This window comes from Mytilus californianus, unplaced genomic scaffold, assembly GCF_021869535.1.
Source record: "Mytilus californianus isolate M0D057914Y unplaced genomic scaffold, xbMytCali1.0.p SCAF_4, whole genome shotgun sequence".
Classification (NCBI taxonomy): domain Eukaryota; kingdom Metazoa; phylum Mollusca; class Bivalvia; order Mytilida; family Mytilidae; genus Mytilus; species Mytilus californianus.
The window spans coordinates 98837367-98857850 of NW_026262690.1; the positions used below are offsets into that span (position 1 = coordinate 98837367).

A 20484-nucleotide genomic window follows, 5' to 3' on the forward strand; every position below is an offset into this window, starting at 1 on the left:
TTGTCTTTGTAAATTATTAACCTTTATTGTTTAGTCCATTTTTGGTAATATCCTTTTGGCGTGCCCGGTACTTATACATCCCGCCATTGTGTTATTATGATATGATCATTTTTTGTATTCTTGTCTTTCATTTTGGTAATTTGCTTTGTCTATATTCCATTTTGTTTTTCTTTGTTGACATATTTGTTTGTTTTTATAGTGATTAAGATTATAAAACAATGTTGACTGCTGTACCCCTATTTTTGACATTTTTACCTATTATGTCTGTTTGTTTTGTTCACACATTGTTGTCAATATAATGGAATTTTATGCGACTATTATACAAGTGAGAGGTTTAGCTAGCTATAAAACCAGGTTTAATCCACCATTTTTTAATAAGAAAATAGCGTATAAAAAAATACTCAAACAACCTTGGTGTTCATTTTAATCCATTTTGAAGGCTTAATTATTCTTCGGTTATCAAAAAAATCAATTTTATAACACAACAAGTTTCATATTAATAAACTTCAACGGGGTCAAAATGCAAAATCACATGCCTGACTGTGGAGTGCTACCGCTTAGTCCTCGTGTATGATTTTGAGAGGCAAGGATAGAAATGAATAACGAAATCCATTATGACACGAATAATTTTGCCATGATCGTGTACAAAATATTCAATTTCTAGGTATCCGTCTTTTAGTTAATTAATTGTGCTATCAATAAAATTGAGTATGATAACGGGGCAAGTGTCATAAAGACAACTACCCGATCAAAGATCAGAAAACAGCCCAAGGCCACCAATTGGTTTTCAACGGAGCGAGAAAATCCCGCACCCGGAGGCGGGCTATAGCTGGCCCCTTACAATAATGTATACTAGTTCAGCGAAACGGATACCACACTAAGCACCGAAACATATAAATGAACCAAAATTTAAAAAACACGCAAGACTTACAAAATCATTAATTTTACCAAACTTGTCTCGTATAATTAAGTTTGCATTGTTGCCTTACAATGTGGGACTTAAGGTAAACACATCTTACCTGATGATTTCTTGCTTGGAATTAAGGATAGAAATATCCATGATGACTTTGACGGCCAAATACTAAAATGATATCAGAGGTATTTACATCAAGTGTCCTTCCATTGTTTAGATTAATTACATTTCATATAATGTAAGAAAACTATCATCTAATCAACGATCGCTGGTTTCTATCGTAAAATTTGTAGTTTTAAAACAAAGATATTTCGTCAAAATATAATTTACGAAGAAATGTACGGTAATCCTTTTATATATAAAAATAAGACTCGGAAGATGCGGTATGATTGCCAATGAGACAACACTCCACACAAGAGACCAAATGACACAAAAATTAACAACAATAACCTTGTTCCGTGGGGGGGTGGGGGGGGGGGGGGCTAACAAGAAAGGTAACAATAGTAATACATTTAATTACTTGAAAAAAATAAAAATCTATATTGTATATTCACAGCAATATATATATAGATATACAATTAAAAATAAAATGATTTTAGAGATTCAAATGCAGGCGTTTGTTACACAGGAATGTTGGATAGTTTATACATATGAAATATCTATAATGATTGTCTTTAATTTTTTTCATAAATCTTATTTAAAGTTATAAAAATTCATTCAAATACCACAAGTTCTTTCAAAATTGGAATGATGGCACAGATATTTATAACTTAAAATAAACAGTAATGATTTGCTTCCTAAAGACCTATAAAACAATGGATTATATTGGCTGGAAGGATTGTGTTTGGTACAGAGAATAAAATGGATTTATGATAAAACATTACGGGTATTTGGAGACCAGTTCGGTGAATGTGTTGCTATAACTTTGTTGATAAAGCTATGTAAGCCATTGACCGGGTTCATTTTATTCATCCTGATTCTAATCTTCAGTATCAATTATATTAGCAATTCGAGCCTATAGAATCAATTGTTATATTAGTCACATTATTAAGAAACATACTTATGTACTGATGACACGACTTTTCATAAGTCAGAGAAAACCATAGAAAAATATACGTGATGCTTTGCACTGAGTTAAAGAAGTGTTTCCAATTATGCAAAGTAAGAAACAGGTAGGAGGCAAGGCTTAGCTAAAAGATGTTTATTTTTACAATTTTAATTGGTAAAATTAAATAAAAAAAACTCCCCTGACTGAACATTTGAAGATGTTAATTGACAGCTATAATATACATTCTGATTTTTATATTTAAGGGTTAAAAAAGGAGCCTTATAATACTGTCTCCTATTAAGATATTAGTGCTGTGAAAAATTGCAATGTGAATATTCTCATCCTAATTTACTACTGCTGTAATGTTTTTACAAAATTTAAGATAAACGTTTAACAAAAATATAAAAACTTTAAAAAAAAAAAGAAGCAAAGTATAATTTAGATGCAGATTCTATATCCCTGTATGCCATATATCTAAACAGCTTCAATTGATGACAATTTGAAATGTAATGAAATACATTGTATTACAAATATTTACTTCTATCGAAATGTATGTGAATCGAATCATCGCTGTTCACAGATCAGAAATTTAAACCTGAAATAGATAATAATCCTTAATATTTGAAAGGGGAAAACATGGTAACCGGATCGTTCTAAGGCAAACAATATGTCATCCTTGAACTTTCACAAAAATGTCTTCTGAAACAACTTGGCGAATTGGAGCCAAACGGGTCTACCAACCAACATCTTTGGGTATTATGTATTTCTGACAGGCAGAATTCCAGAATGTCTAGAACTAAACCTGTCAGGCACTTCCTTATAGGAGTTATTGCCCTTAATTGACCATTTCTAATTTTATTTCGTAAAAATGTATATAGATATAAAAACAAAAACAGTTGTCAGCAGGACAAGATCCATAAATAAGTCACAAATAGTCAGTCGACTCCTTAAAAAGTTATTGCCCTCGAATTATGATAATTTAACTAATCTACAAATGTATGTATATATATTTTGTTGGAAACTATAGTAGATGGAGGGAAACTGAAATTACCATAATGACCAGATGAATAATTTTACCAAACAAATCAACATGTTCGATACTGTCTACGTCTGTTAACTTTTACTAAAATCTTCACTCCTGAAACTACTGTGCCAAATTTAACCAAACTTAGCCACAATCACCATCGGGGTATCTAGTTTTAAAAATGTGTCCGATGACACCGCTTGCCAACCAAGATGGCTGACATGAGTAAAAACAGAGCATTCGGGTAAAATAAAAGTTTTGTCTATTATTTTGGAAACCGCTATGAATAGAGAAAATCTGAAAGGCAAAATTGTTCAGAATTTTGAGATCTACCTGTTTACGTCAGACCTATCAGTTTTAAAGGAGTTATTGCCCTTAAATGACGAATTTTACCCTTTTTTATCATTTTGCCTAATATCTTGATAACTATTAGAGATAGAGAGAAACATTTGTTAGCAAAAATTATCAGCAAGACAAAATCTACAAATAAATCAACATGGCCGAAATCGTCAGACAACTCATTATTAGAGTTATTGCCCTTTAATGACGATGTGTACCAGTTTTTGCGTTTTTGTCTAATATCTTGAAAATTGTAGATATAGATTAACTTTAAACTACAAAAATGATTAGCAAGACAAGATCTACAAATTAGTCTAATGGCCGAATTCTTCAGTCGATTGTTATTGGAGTTCTTGCTCGTTAATGATGATTTTTACCAAATTTTAGTGTTTTCGCCAATTATCTTGAAAACAATAATAGATAGATAGAAACTTTAAACAGCAAAAATGGTCAGCAAAACAAGATCTACAAATAAGTGAAAATGGTTGAAATTGTTAGTCGACCCGTTATGGGAGTTCTTGCCCTTTAATGACGATTTTACAAATGTTTGGCGTTTTTGACTATAATCTTGAAAACTAGAAAAGACGGATAGAAACTTTCAATAACAAAAATCATCAGCAAGACAATTTCTACAAAGAAGTCAACTTTTGCTGAAATAGTTAGTAGACTCTTCATAAAAGTGATTGCCCTTAAATGACAATTTTTTTTACCCCCTTTTCTATTTTGGGCAAAAAAAACTAAAGAAGATAGAAGAAACTAAACAGAAAAAATTATCAGCAATACAAGATAAAAAAAAAAAACAGATTTTTTTCATGTATTCTATTCTAGTCTACAATGATGGAGAGAGTCCAATGTTGAACACATAATCCTAGGTGAGCGACACTGGCTCTTTAGAGCCTCTAGTTTTCAAAAACGATAGTAGATAAGGATAATTAATAACAGAAAAACTCATCAGCAGAACATGATCTACAAATAAGTCAAGAAAACCATCAATCGACTCATAAAAGATTGCCCTTGAATAACAATTGTTTTCCATTATTCTTTATTGGATATAGTAGATACAGTAGATAGAGAGAATTTAATATTTTGATAGGTGAAACCTATGTTGTGCGCGATTACATAGTTCACCCCTTTTCACCTCACCTGACCCAAAGGGTCAACTTAGCTGTCTCATCACTTTGCGTTCGTCGTCTATCATCGTCCGTTAACGTTTGCAAACATCTTCTCCTCTGAAAAAAATGGGTCAATTGGAACATGTTTCTTGTTTTAAAAATGTGTCAAGTGACTTTGCCTTCCAGTCAACATGGGTGAAAAAAGAACATAGGGATAAGAGAACCGCAACAGAAAGAGAAAATCTGATAGTTGCAGAAATGTTAAGAACGTTAAGATCTACCTATTCCAAAACTGTCAGACGACTTTTCATAGGGGTATTGCCCTTAAATGACGAGTTTTTTTACCATTCATTTGTAATTTTGCCTATTATCTTGAAAACTATAATAGATAGAGAAACTTTAAATTGCATTAAAAATCAGCAATATAAGATGTTCAAATCTGCAACGGCTGTAATCGTGAGTTAATCAAATGCTGTTACTAACGAAAAATGGAGGTCAAGTTCAACATTGACGATTATCACTTTTACCGTTCAGGAGTTATAGTCCTTGATATATGGGAAATGGAACTTTATGTAGTTTCCATTCAATAAATTACGAATCGTTCAACCAATGCTCTTAAATTTTAATATGCTGTTACCGATGACAAATTGATGGGTCATGTATGATATTGACGATTTTATTTTCTGTCGTTGAGGAGTAATGGTCCTTAAGTAAATAGAAAATATGCATAGAATAGAGCAGGTAAAAAAAGCCTGATAACGCCTTTCTAACCAAAGAAAACCCAGTTTGATGTCAATTGACACTTCATTCCTTGTAACCAATTTATTCCCCGATTACCTTGAAAATTTAGATTTTCATCGTTTGTTCTTATGTTGTACGGTTAATACACTGTCCCTGGTTAGGGGGAGTCTTTGGCAATAGGAAATATGTTTAGCCCCGCCACATTCTGTATGTGCCTGTCCCATGTAAGGAGCCTGTGATGTAGTTGTAGTCGTTTGTTGCTGTATATCATATTTGTTTTTTTTCGTGTATTGTTTTGTACATTAACCAGGCCGTTTGTATCTCGTTTGCATTGTTTAACATTTGTCATTTCGGGGCCTTTTATAGCTTTCTATGCGGAATGGGTTTTGTTCATTGCTGAAAGACCGTACGGTGACCTATAGTTGTTAACTTCTATGTCGCTTGGTCTCTGGTGGAGCGTTGTCTCCTTGGCAATCATACCATATCTACATATTTTTATTTATGAGTTTTTCACATAAAAAAACTGGACCGACCGATGCTTTTTTTTTTCAGAAAGTTTTGGCTATAGTTCTTATTGTATGTTAGAAATGTAAGTCCCCAAAGCTGGAAAAAAAGCAAAACAATTCTTATAATAAATAACATGCCTGATAACTATTTAAGAACAGAAACATTTAGATAAATACCCTTTTCATATTTGTATTCTTTTAATAAACCGTTTATTAGACACATTCATCACTTCTATGTATCGTCCTTTTTCATAGGGATTTTTTTCATAGACATACTAATAGGGATGCTAATCTGACAAAATATTGCGTGAAATATTTGTAGAAAGCGTTATCTTCAGAAGACCTGGATAATCATACCTGGTATACAGATTCCCTTTGTTACAAAGTTTTTGTCTGCATTATATTCGTTGTCTTTGACCTGATTTTCATTGTTTAGCAACTGCTTAAAATTCTTAATATTTCATATCATGTAATTTTCTGACTTACAATGAGTATTATACGCTCGACTCCAATCTTACTTGACTAGGATTGTCATTTTCCTATAGAAAGTCGCTGGTTCTCTCTGGGCACTCAGGCTTTCTCCACAAATAATAACTGGCCGCCACAAAATAGCCAACAGTGCTGAAAGTTGCGTTAAACACAAACCAATCAATCAATCAATCAATATTATGTGTATTTGGTGTATAGAAATATTGCATGGTCTACATGTCCATCAGACAGAGTTCACTTGAACTTAAATTCATTTCGTGGATACGTGGACAAACTTTAGTTTTCGTGATCAAGTCAGAAGTCAGATACCATAAGTAACTATATTTGGTTTATCGAATGATTGAAAGGTGTAAATGTCTGGCAGGATTCATCTGCCAGTGACCTCATTTTTAAAATTCATTGGTCAAGTTTTCGTTTTAAGGTTTTTTTCTCGAAATTATAAGTAATAGGTCAACTATATTTGTTGTATGGAATTATCGTAACGTGTATGTATATGTTTCGACTGGTAGGGTTCACTTGACCTTGAACTAATTTTCATTTTTTATTATGGTATACCGTTGTCCGTCCGTCTGTCCGTCCGTCGTCAATGTCGGACAATAACTCAAAAATGCTTTCACCAATTTGCATGAAACTTTGGTTAAATTTTTATATCTATTCACGTGAGCTCCCTTTCGGTTTTTATAAATTTTAGATTTTACGTTTCCGAGTTATGGGGTTTTATTCATTAAAAAAGGGGGATTTTTCAGTTTTCAGACAATAACTCAAAAACACTCTCACCAATTTGCAAGAAACTTTGGTGAATTGTTTATATCTATTGACATGAGCTCCCTTTCAATTTTTATAAATTTTAGATTTTACGTTTCTGGGTTATGGGGTTTTATGCATTAAAAAGGGGGGATTTTCCAGTTTTCGGACAATAACTCAAAAATTCTTTAAGCAGTTTTCTCGATACTTTGGTGAATTGTTTATATATATTGTTGTAAGCTGCCTTTCGATTTTTATAAATTTTAGATTTTACGTTTCCGGGTTAGGGGTTTTATTCATAAAAAAGGGGTGATTTTCCAGTTTTCGGACAATATCTTTAAAGTGCCTTGAGGAGTTTTCATAAAACTTTGGTGACTGGTTTATATCTATTAAAATAACCTCTCTTTAGTTTGTATAAAAAAGTGGGGGTATACTGTTTTACCTCTGTCTGTCCGTCCGTCCGTCCCATGAATATTTTTCGTCGCATCTTTCTCAGGAACTACATTACAAGGATTTCTGAAATTTGGTTTCAGGGTTTATATAAGTCAGCTATACTGTGTGATGCGTTTTCAGATTCATCACTCAACAACTTCCTGTTTACCGAACACTTGTATCATTTTACACATGATAGCCAAGTTGAAAATTTTCGTCACATTTTTCTCAGGAACTACAATACAAGGATTTTTGAAATTTGGTTTCAGGGTTTATATAAGTCAGCTTTATCGTGTGATGCGTTTTCAGATTCATCACTCAACAACTTCCTGTTTACCGAACACTTACATATTTTTTACACTATTAAAATTATCCACTTGCGGCGGGGGTATCATCAGTGAGCAGTAGCTCGAAGTTTCACTTGTTTTATAATTTCTGATATGACATTGAGAAGTTATTGAACTTTATTCTTTGAAAAAGCGACGGGCGTATCACGCGCTCATGGCTCAGCTGTTTATTGGTGTATGGAATGATTGTAAGGTATACATGTCCATTTACGAGGAGTCTGTTGACCTTGAAATAATTTTAATGTATCATTGATTGTGTTAAGTTTATGTGATACCGATAGTAGAACCTTCATCTCAAATACTTTTAACAAAAAGTAAAATAACAAAAATACGGAACTCCAAGGAAAATCGAAAACGGAAAGTTCCTCATCAAATGGCAAAATTAAAAACTCAACACATCAAACGAATGGAAAACAACTGTCATATTCCTGACTTGGTACAGGCATTTCCTTAACAAGCAATTCAATCATGATCAGTAAAGAAGGCTATACATGTTTAAATATTTTACTCTTGTTATCATGTTATGATTTGTCTTATCTCACAATAAAAATTGGAGTGACAGATTTATTTGAAAATTATCTATTTCCTAAGTGGTAATGATTATAAGCTATATCATTAGACATTTTGAAGATTATTACATTATTAATTTTTATATATGTAATGTTAGAGTACTATGTTAAACCATAGTTCTGTTCAATAAGATCTGGGAAATATTTTAGCATATGATAATGATTTTATTAATAATTAGATCTGGGAAATATCTTAGCATATGATAATCATTGGAGTGACAGATTTATTTGAAAATTTTCTGTTTCCTGATAAGATATGTAGGACTGTATATATAAAGTTTGAAATTTACTAGAAGGACTGTATAAATGAAGTTTGAAATTTACTGTTCATTATTAGACATTTTGTAGATAATTAAGTCTCCCTAAATCATGTATATTCATACCCCCACCCCCCTTCAATTTGAGAATGCGCTTTTATCTTGTAAACGGTCGAGATCCCCACCCCTAAACCATATTTATTCTTGCATGGGACAATAAAACAAATCAAATGAAATATAGGGGAAGTCCATGAGGGTAACCCCCACCCCCTTCTTTTTGATAACTTGTTAACGGTCAAGATCCCCTACCCGAAACCATATATATTCTTGTATGGGACAATAAAACAAATCAAATGAAATTCAGGGGAAGTCCATGGGGGTCACCCCCTACCCTCTTCTTTTTGAAAACTTGTAAACGGTCGAGATCCCCACCCTAAACCATATATATTCTTGAATGGGACAATAAAACAAATCAAATGAAATTTAGGGGAAGTTCCCTGGGGAAACCCCCACCCCCTTCTTTTTGAAAACTTGTAAACGGTCAAGATCCCCACCCCGAAACCATATATATTCTGTATGGGACAATAAAACAAATCAAATGAAATATTGGTGGAGTCCCCGGGTTCACCCCCACCCCCCATCTTTTTGAAAACTTGTAAACAGTCAAGATCCCCACCCTGAAACCATATATATTCTTGTATGGGACAATAAAACAAATCAAATGAAATTAAAGGCGAGTCCTTTTGGGTCAACCCCACCCCCTCCTGTTTGAGAACTTTTAAACGGTTGAGATCCCCACCCCTAAAACATATATATTCTTGTATGGGACATTAAAACAAATCAAATCAAATATAGGGGAAGTCCATGGGGGTAACCCCCACCCCCTTCTTTTTGATAACTTGTAATCTGTCAAGATCCCCACCCCGAAACCATATATATTCTTGTATGGGACAATAAAACAAATCAAATGAAATAAAAGGCGAGTCCCCTGGGGTCACCCCAACCCCCTCCTGTTTAAGAACTTTTAAACGGTCGCGATCCCCACCCTTAACCATATATATTCTTGTATGGGACAAAAAAACAAATCATATGAAATTTAGGGGGAATCCACTGGGGATCACACACCCCCTCTTGAGAACTTGTAAACGGTCGAGATCTCCAACCCTAAAGAACCATCTATATTCCTGTTCGTCATTTCAAGAAGATTTGAATGACATACAGGGTCAATCCATAGGCGTTACTTATGCATATCACAAACCAATTTGTACTGGACTTTGGCCAATGTAAGGTGACCATGGGAATGACGAATTATTGGAGCTTTGTTTGGGAGACTTCGTAACAGCATCCTGTTAAAATTATTTCTTGTTACTGATAAGTTTTATAGATTTTGAAAAGACATTGTATTAATGATAAATGAGATTTTGGATTTTTTTATTCTTTTCTTTGGTAAATTGTTTGAAGAATTTTGTGGCAAGTTTGTTTGTTATTCTGTAAAAACTAATTTTCTGAATGCTATATATTTTTTTTTATGAAGTGAACTCCTTTAAAAACTAAGCTTATATTGTTTATTAATAAACATATATTTAGATTTCTGATTTTGGGCCCAGTTTTCAAGTTGGTCCAAATCGGGGTCCAAAATTAAACTGTGTTAGATTTCAACATAAATTGAATAAATATAGGGTTCTTTGAAATGCTTAATCTATACCTGTATTTCTTTTCATTATTAATAAGATAATACCACATTGAGGTCCAAAGGGTCCTAAATTAAACTTTTGTTTAATTTTATCAAAAATTGAATTCTTTGGTTCTTTGATATACTGATTCTAACAATGTTTGAGTGTTAAATCATATCTAATTTTAGAGAACTTAGTCATCACTGGTTGTTGTTATTATATTACTGATTATAATTTGAAAAATTGCATCATATCTTATTTCTCTGTGTTTCATTTCAACATAAATTAAATATATATAGGGTTCTTTCAAATGCTGAATCTAAACCTGTATTTAAATATTAGATTTTTGGGCCCAGTTTTCAAGTTGGTCCAAATCAGGGTCCAAAATTAAACTTTGTTTGATTCAACGAAAATTGAATTTATGGGGTTCTTTGAAATGCTGAATCTAACCATGTATTGAGAGATTTTTGATTGTAGGCTTCTTTATCAAATTGGTCCACATTGAGGTCCAAAGGGTCCTAAATTAAACTTTTGTCTGATTTCATCAAAAGATGAATTCTTTGGTTTCTTTGATATGCTGATTCTAATATGTACTTAGATTTTGGATATTGGACCATAATAGGTAAATGTCCAACTTCAAATATTTTAGTTCTTTGACCACATTCATTTTGTGTCACAAACCTATGCTGTGTCAAATATTCAATCACAATCCAAATTCAGAGCTGTTTTAAGCTTAAATGTAGTGTCCATACTTGCTCAACTGTTCAGGGTTCGACCTCTGCAGGAAAATCCGGTTTGCTGTCACTTTGGCAGCCTCTTGTCATTGCTTATTTTATAGATTTATATTCTAAATTGAAATGGCTATAAAATAAGCTAATAATCAATATCTGGCTGAATTAAAACTAAGAAATCTTAATATTGTTTAGAATAAAATTTCCGCAAATATTGATGTCAGATGTACAAATCTGTTTTATTAAACTTTGGTTGGTTAAAAAGTACTAACCGATTGCTCTATTACTTATCCAGTACAATGCTCTTAAGCCTCGTGTTTTATTTGGCCTTTCTAACTGTTTTTATTCGAGCGTCACTGGTGAGTCTTTTGTAGACGAAACGCACGTCTGGCGTACAAAATCTTAATCCCGGTATCTATGATGAGTTTATCTGCAATCATACTTAATAAAGTTTTCAGTGACCCTAGTAAAAATTTAGTACCAATTCTTATCTACTTGTTAAGATTGGAATTCTTATTAGTCCCCTACCGATGATGTCGATGGGGACTTTTGGTCTGTCTGTCTGTCCATTCGTCAGTCCGGCAAATCAGTTTTCCACATTTTTTTTTCTTCTTGCTTGAAGATACTGATTTTATATTTAGAGCTTTATCATGACCACTCACAGATCAAGTTTGAATTGTGTTCCGGTCTGAAGATTTTGTGCATTATTATTGTTATATTGTTTAACCATGACAAGTTATAGATCAAATTCGAATTTTGTTCCGATCAGAGGATTTTTTTGCAAAGTAATAGTCCTTAGACTTAGAAAATACATGCACGTAATCAGTTTTTTTTTTTGCATTTTGATCCAAAACAATGAATTTTTAACCGGTAGGGGACTATGTATTGCCATGCAATACTCTCAGTGCTTGTTTGAACTGGATATTTTAAATAAGTACAATTGAGAATTTCAGTATCTAGTAGAAGTATTAGGAATTCTAATTGATACTTTAAGGATTATGTATCCTACTGATTTGTGAAGTAGCATTAATCTGTATGTAGTTTGTGTGCATATTGTCAGCAATAGGCAATACTTATTAAGTTTTGGTTTTCAAAGCTCGTAGATTTCGTAATTGATTTGTCTTCCGAAATGTTTCAATTTGGGTGCCACTGATGATTCTTGTATAGACGAAAAGTGCGTCTGGAGTACTAATTCAACTATGTATGACTTGAAGCATGCAGGGTATGTATTCGTGTCTTACAGACACAGGATAGTTGCAGGTCAAACATTCACTTATCCAATTTCTTCGCCACTTGCCTGTGTGAGAGCATTCTTTTGTCTAGTTTTTTGTATACCTGTATAAAATTGAATTAGTCGTTTTCTCTGCTTTTGAAGGCAATTTCTTTTAAGCAGTTCTTCCTGCAAAACATAGTCCATACTTGAAAAATGTATCAGACGCATGTGTATTTTATCTATGAATGTAATTATGATTTAAATGATTATTTTAGGGAATTGAACTGCATGGAAATAATGTGATGGGAGCTTTATGTATCAATTCTTGTTGGCCAGGGATGGCAAGGACTATATACGGGGACCATCAGCGTTTTATAGATACATATTTTAATCCCTTCAAAGGTAACAAAATAAGTCAGTATATAGATTATATAGAGTTAAAGTGTATATTTAATTAGCAAATTGGCATTGACAGAATATTGAAGTTGAACAAAAACTATTTTTCAGATGTTTAAAGATTACTCAAGTATTTGCATATCGTTTCGTTTATTCAAAATCATGAATAAAATATATTGTTTTAACGTATGTAGGTTACATTATGTTTTGTAATATATGGTAAAGAGTTTAAAATGTTGCTAGTTTCAACTGCTGCCTTGTTGTTTTATACTGTGTACTAGATTGAAAAGATTTCTTTATTAAAGCTATATTTGTTAAATTATTTGCTCTTCTAGTGGATAAGCAAAACAAATTCCTGCAAAAACGTACTTTTTTTTAATATAAAAATTTTAAAAATATGAAAATAATTAGGATTTTCTACCCCCAGGAATAGATCACCTTAGCTGTATTTGGCAAAACCTTTCCGAATTTTTGGGTCCTCAATGCTCTTCAACTTCATACTTTATTTGGTACTGATGAGTCTTTTGTAGACGAAACAAGATGAAATTTTGTACAGTTGTTGTGCATATGATATTTTGATGAAACTCGGCTCTCTAATTTGGAAAAAAAAACTGTTTTTGTTTTATAAAATTCAAAAATATTTTGAAATGTCTTTTGTAAACGCAAAAACTCTAAAAGAGTAAGTAGGCAAATGAATTTTGGCATAGTTGCGCATAATATGCAGACATGTCAGTTTTCTCTAGTTGTTGGCGTCTTTGTCAGATTTATTTGTATGTTACTTTGAATGTTTGAGTCAGTTGTGTTTATGTGTCTTTGATGTGTGTTTACAGTTTTGGCTGCTGTATCCCAACTATTTTAATTGTCAATATAACAAAAATATAAACAACTGTCATACAAATGGGAGGTTAAGCTAGCTAGAAAACCAGGTTTAACCCGCCATTTTCTTCAGAAAATGCATGACCAAGTCAGAAATATGACAGTTGTTTTCCATTCGTTCCGTTGATTTATATAATCGATGGTTTGATTTTGTCAGGTTTTTTTTACATCCCATTTTTGAATTTACCTTGGAGTTCGGTATTTTTGTTGATACTTTTTTGATGACCCTGTCTGATAAGTATCATTCCCTCTTGGATAAAAATGACGAAACACTGCTTCATTAGATATAATGTAATGATTAGATTCTTTGACTAATATATCAGGGTTCTGTCTGTCTTGAGGTATGTTGTACTGCTCTTATTATACCCCCGCTTTAAAAAAAAGTGGGGGTATACTGTTTTACCTCTGTCTGTCCATCCATTCGTCCGTCAGTCCATCCATCTGTCCATCCGTCCGTCCGTCCGTCCGTCCCATGAATATTTTTCGTCGCATCTTTCTCAGGAACTACATCAAACGGATTTCTGAAATTTGGTTTCAGGGTTTATATAAGTCAGCTATACCGTGTGATGCGTTTTCAGATTCATCACTCAACAACTTCCTGTTTACCGAACACTTGTATCATTTTACACATGATAGCCAAGTAGAAAATTTTCGTCACATTTTTCTCAGGAACTACAATACAAGGATTTCTGAAAATTGGTTTCAAGGTTTATATAAGTCAGCTTCACCGTGTGATGCGTTTTCAGATTTATCACTCAACAACTTCCTGTTTACCGAAATATTTGGTCGGGGTATCATCAGTGAGCAGTAGCTCACACTTTCACTTGTTGCTTCTTCATCTTCATGTTGAGCTGTTTTGGTGCTACCTTGTGCAAGCACGATTGTTTCTGTGCGAAGAACCAATGTGTCTACGTCACGGTACTGTTTAACTGCATCGGTTATTGCTTTTTAAAATTGCTGATACTTGTTTTGTTATGACTTATCTTGGTATATCAACGTCAGATTTGTTGCACTGTACTAGCCAGTGAACACTGACTTTTATAACCAAACTGGAGAACGTCTTGTTTGAAGTGAATTGGTGCTTTGATTAATGCTTCGAGTCCGTCTATAATGCGTCGATGCTTATGTTGTTCCCTTGGTGCTGAATTCGGGTCAGGAAGTATGCGATCGGGTTTCCCTCACCTGATATATAGTAAACCTTAACATTTTTGGACTGGAGATACATGGTTCATGCCCAAGCACCAGGAACTCTCTTTAATGCAGTAAATGAATTGCTATAACGGATACTTGGAGACCGTCAATAATGATTTGATTATGACGATTGTTCTCTTGATGGTGAATTTAAGTGAGAAAGTCAGTGCATAAAGGTAAACTCATGGTTCATAATAACATAAATGGCACAAATTTTTCTGTGCATCTCGACAATAAATGTCTCTTCGTCAGGGATGATGGAGGCCAAAATATTTAAAATCGAAACCTTATTAAAAAATGAAGAGGTTATAAACATAAAAGGACAAACATTATAGCCAAAGCTGTGCAAGGAATCAGAGCTTTGCATGAGGGAGATATATTGACAATTATTTCCATAATTTTGTAATAGCAAATTAAGGTACACTAAACACTTGTGTTTACGGCTATTCGTTTAAATAATCTTGACAACTTCAAAAGTAAGATATTTTACAAGAGTTAGCCAAAATGCAGGTGATTATGCTATTGTAAGGTCCATTTCCGTTTGAAAATCATTCATAAACCATTCGACCAAAATAAAATTGTTAGAAATAGATGTTTTAGTCAGATACACATCCGTACAAAAAATAATGGTTGTCTTTTCATGTGGCCAATGTCGTTTGAAGCAAAAATTGTTAGAATTTAGGCAAAAAATAAGTCAAACGTCAAAATTATGACGTCAAAATGACATCAGAATTATTCTACTGGGTCAGAGCTTGTTATATTTGTACTTGTTAGATATCTAAACATATCTTTTCATCAAATGTTTATTTTTATTACTAATGTTAAATTTCACAGAAATTTAGGACAAATATGGACCCTTCGTGAACCTACACCTTTAAATAGACATTAGTTTTTAGCTCACCTGGCCCAAAGGGCCAAGTGAGCTTTTCTCATCACTTGGCGTCCGTCGTCCGTCGTCCTGCGTCCGTCGTCCGTAAACTTTTACAAAAATCTTCTCCTCTGAAACTACTGGGCCAAATTTGACCAAGCTTGGCCACAATCATCATTGGGGTATCTAGTTTGAAAAATGTGTCCGGTGACCCGGCCAACCAACCAAGATGGCCGCCATGGCTAAAAATAGAACATAGGGGTAAAATGTAGATTTTGGCTTATATCTCTGAAACCAAAGCATTTAGAGCAAATCTTGAAGGGGTAAAATTGTTTATCAGGTCAAGATCTATCTGCCCTGAAATTTTCAGATGAATCTGAGAATCCGTTGTTGGGTTGCTGCCCTTGAATTGGTAATTTTAAGGACATTTTGCCGTTTTTGGTTATTATCTTGAATATTATTATAGATAGAGATAAACTGTAAACAGCAATAATGTTCAGCAAAGTAAGATCTACAAATAAGTCAACTTGACCAAAATGGTCAGTTGACCCCTTAAATAGTTATTGCCCTTTATAGTCAATTTTTAACCAGTTTTCGTAAATTTTTGTAATCTTTTACAAAAATCTTCTCCTCTGAAACTACTAAGACAAATTTAACCAAACTTGTCCACAATCATCATTAGGGTATCTAGTTTAAAAAATGTGTCCGATGACCAAGCCTGCGAACCAAGATGGCCGACATGACTAAAAAATAGTACATATGGTAAAATGCAGTTTTTGGCTCATATCTCTGAAACCAAAGCATTTAGAGCAAATCTGAAAAGGATAAAATTGTTCATTATGTCAAGATCTATCTGCCCTGAAATTTTCAGACCAATCAAGCAACACGTTGTTGGGTTGCTGCCTCTGAATTGGTAATTTTAAGAAAATTTTGCAGCTTTTGGTTATTATCTTGAATATTATTATAGATACTAAGAGATAAACTGTAAACAGCAATAATGTACAGCAAAGTAAGATCTACAAATAAGTCAACATGACCAAAATTGTCAATTGACCCCTTAAGGAGTTATTGCCCTTTATAGTCAATTTTTTACAATTTTCATAAGTTTTGTAAATTTTTGTAAATTTTTACAAAATATTTTCCACTGTAACTACTGGGCCAAGTTCATTATAGATAGAGATAATTGTAAGCAGCAAGAATGTTCAGTAAAGTAAGATCTTCAAACACATAACACAATTTTGTCATGAATCCATCTGTGTCCTTTGTTTAATATGCACATAGACCAAGGTGAGCGACACAGGCTCTTTAGAGCCTCTAGTTTATGACTGCACCGAAGTACTGGTTACAGGGCTTTATAGCCCTCTGGAAGAAACAGCGCATCAGCAGATGTATCGACCAGTGGTAGTTATAACATTTGCGGTACCAATTTTATAGCACCAGAGGCGCATTTCGACAATAAATGTCTCTTCTTGTCCTTTTCTAGATTTGGATATTTCAGTTTCACAGGGGAAACTCTTTACTAAAATTTACGACATAAGAGAGGGTGTCTCGTTTCCTATTGCATGTTTTTCAACGGTTTTCCCAAATTGTCACTATGCTCATGTCTGTAGTGACGTTTTAAATTTTGATAAACGTAGTCTTTGTATAACTGGTAAATTATTAAGTCGGTGATGCGTAACCACAATTACATAAAATCTTTCATAGATACAAAGATTTGGTTTTGAAGTTTGACTGTACCTGTAGAAATCTTATTACAAATGGGATATCACATCCTTATTTTACGGTGATATATAAAGAGCTTGTCAAATAAGATACGATCCAAGTACACTTATCAATCCTTAGAATAAAATCGATCTGAAAGGTTATAAATCAAAAGTGTCCTCAACGGTACTGACATTGATTTTGTTTTTCAATAAGTTCAAACATTATTAGATTTATAAATATATATTGTTATACAGTTATGAACTCTTTTAGTCTTACATCCTGTCGATACTTATATATTGGCATTGCTTAATGCCATGCTTTTCTTATAATGTTTATGACGTCTTGAAAAAAAACCATTAGCTGTGTACTTATTGAATTTTTTGTTTTTGTCTCGCCAGCGACGAAAGTCGCGGTATATGAGACGGGGATTACTATCCGGCGGCGGTGTAAATTATATGTATAAAGCTTTATATTTCAGAAGGTAGAAGACCTGGATGCTTCATACTTTGTATGCAGATACCTTGTGTTGCGAACTTTCCATATGTCATGTCAAATGTCCTTTATCTCATTTACATTCTTCAGTGACTGCTAAAAATAAATTATAGTTTTTTGTCATGTGAATTTCTCGCTTATTATGAGTAATAGGACAATATATTTGGTACATGGGTTCCTTGCAACGTCTACATGTCCGTCAGATAGAGTTCTCTGACCTTGACCTCACTATATGGGTCAGTGATCAAGGTTAAAGTTACTTGATTAGGTCCGTTTCTCAGATATTATAGGCAGTAGGTCAACTATATGTGGTGTATGGAATGATTGTTACGGGAACATGTCAGTCTGGCAGGTTTCATCTGATCTGACCTCATCTTCATGGTTCACTGGATAATGTTAAGTTTTTAGCTCACTAGGCCCGAAGGGCCAAGTGAGCATTTCTCATCACTTGGCGTCCGTCGTCGTCCCTCTCGTTAACTTTTACAAAAATCTTCTTCTCTTAAACTACTGGACAAAATTTAACCAAACTTGGTCGCAATCATCATTGGGGTATCTAGTTTAAAAAAATATGTCCGATGACCCCGCCTGCCAACCAAAATGGCCGACATGGCTAAAAAGAGAATATAGGGGTAAAATGCAAGTTTTGTCTATTATTTTGAAAACCGTTACAAATAGAGAAAATCTGACAAAAACAAAAATGTTTAGAATATTGAGCTCTACCAATTGCCAATATATGTCAAAACTGTCGGACAACTTCCGGAGCACCTGAGATCACTCCCAGTTTTTGGTGGGGTTCGTGTTGCTTAGTCTTTAGTTTTCTATGTTGTCATCTGTACTATTATTTGTCTGTTTGTCTTTTTATTTTTGGCCATGGCGTTGTCAGTTTGTTCTCGATCTATGAGTTTGACTGTCCCTCTGGTATCTTTCGTCCCTCTTTCTTATAGGAGTTATTGCCCTTAAATGACAAATTTTCCCATTTTTTTTCCATTTTAGCCTATTATCTAGAAAACTATGATAGATAGAGTGAAACAAACTTTAGATCTCAAAAATGATAAGCAAGACAAGTTGTACAAATAAGTCTACATGGTCGAAATTGACTGTTTATTAGCGTTATTGCCCTTTGATGACGATTTTTACCAATTTTTTGCGTTTTTGCCTTATATCTTAAAATTTATAATAGATAGATAGAAACTTAAATAAGCAAAATTGATCAGCAAGACAGGATCTACAATTAAGACAATTTTGAAGGAAATCGTCCCACGACTCCTTATTGGAGTTATTGCCCTTTAATGACGATATTTACCATTTTTTTTGTTTTGCGTTTTGCATTATATGATAAAAATTATAATAGATAAATAGACACTTCAAATCACAAAAATTATCAGCAAGGCAAGATCTACTAACGAGTAAAATTTTGCCGATATAGTAAGTAGACTGTCACTCTTTATAGGAGTGATTGCCCTTAAATGAGGATTTTTTTTTTACCTTCTTTTGTGTTTTGAGCAAAAACTAAAGAAGATAGAGAGAAACTTAACAGACTAAAAAATGATCAGTAATACATGATCAACAAAACAGAGATTTTTGTCATCAATGCTATTCTCATCTACAATGTTGGAGAGTGTCCTTTGTTAAATATGCACATAGACCAAGGTGAACGACACAGGCTCTTTAGAGCAAGCCTCTAGTTTGTGTTTTGGTCAGTGTTTCAATTACTATAAGCTGTAGGTCAACTAAATTTGGTGTATGGAATAATTGTAAGGTGAACATGTCTGTCTGACAGGATTAATCTAACCTTGTCCTCATTGTCATGGATTTTTAAAAAAGTTAAAGTGATACTTGTAGTAAAACCTTTATCTTTAAGACTTTCAACATAAAATCAATGTTCAGTAGAACAGGCGGGACATGACAGCGTGTGCTTTTTTGTTGAAAACATGGTTTATTTAGTACATGAAATTAGCTTTGAACATGCATTCAGTCAAAAAATGCCAATACGCGTAGATTAGTACTTTTTTTTGTAAGATTTTTTGTGTGGAAGTCCCGATCTGATGAGTTAAGCTTTTTTAAACTAATTTGAATGAAGCCTTTTTAAACTAATTTTAATGTGCCCATCCTAAGTCAGGAGCCTGTACTTAAGTGGTTATCGTTGTTTACTGTCTGCCTTGTTTTCTCGTTTGTTAGTTTTCGCATGGAAGAGGAAATTGGTATTCTCTTTTGAATTCATTCATATATTTAGCTCATGTGACCAAAAAATCTGCTCCTTTGAAACTACTAGGAAAATTGGAACCAAACATGGCCACCGTCATTCTTGCGGTGTTTAGTACTAGAATAAAAAAAAATGCCTGATGATCCCGCTTTCCAACCAGCATGGCCGACATTGCTAAAAAAAAGACCATAGGGGTAAAATTCAAGTTTTGTCTATTATCTTGAAAATCTGACTGGCACACATGTTCACAGTGTTAAAATATAATTTTTTTCCATTTACACAAAAACTGTCTGACGACTTCTTTTATGAGTTATTGCCCTAAAATGACGATTTTACCAACCACTTATATGTTTATTTATTATATTACGCGGAACCCTGTATCTCGCCTGCGATTGCTTCTGTCAGTGCTAAAGTGTAATATTGACTTAAAAAGTGAGTCCATTTATCAGTAAAATACAGAATTTTTAAAAAATTAATTTTTTTCTTAAGATGCTATTTCTTGGTCTTGAAGATTAGCTTCTGTTCAAGTTTCATAACAACCATGAAGGTTTACAAATTTATCATGTCAAAAAAAATTAATCCCAGACTGACTGTTAACTGTAAAAAACTAAGTCCA

The 20484-nt window shown here is 33.5% G+C and overlaps 1 protein-coding gene across 2 annotated transcripts in view; it reads left to right on the forward strand.

Moving 5' to 3' along the window:
* The window catches only part of LOC127698940 (acetyl-coenzyme A synthetase 2-like, mitochondrial), a 345845-nt gene that overhangs the window by 185330 nt on the left and 140031 nt on the right, over positions 1–20484 (forward strand). For both annotated transcript variants that reach the window (XM_052202708.1, XM_052202709.1), the window contains exon 10: positions 12414–12540. In XM_052202708.1, the coding sequence (XP_052058668.1) occupies positions 12414–12540 (127 nt within the window). The remainder of the gene's footprint in view (positions 1–12413; positions 12541–20484) is intronic.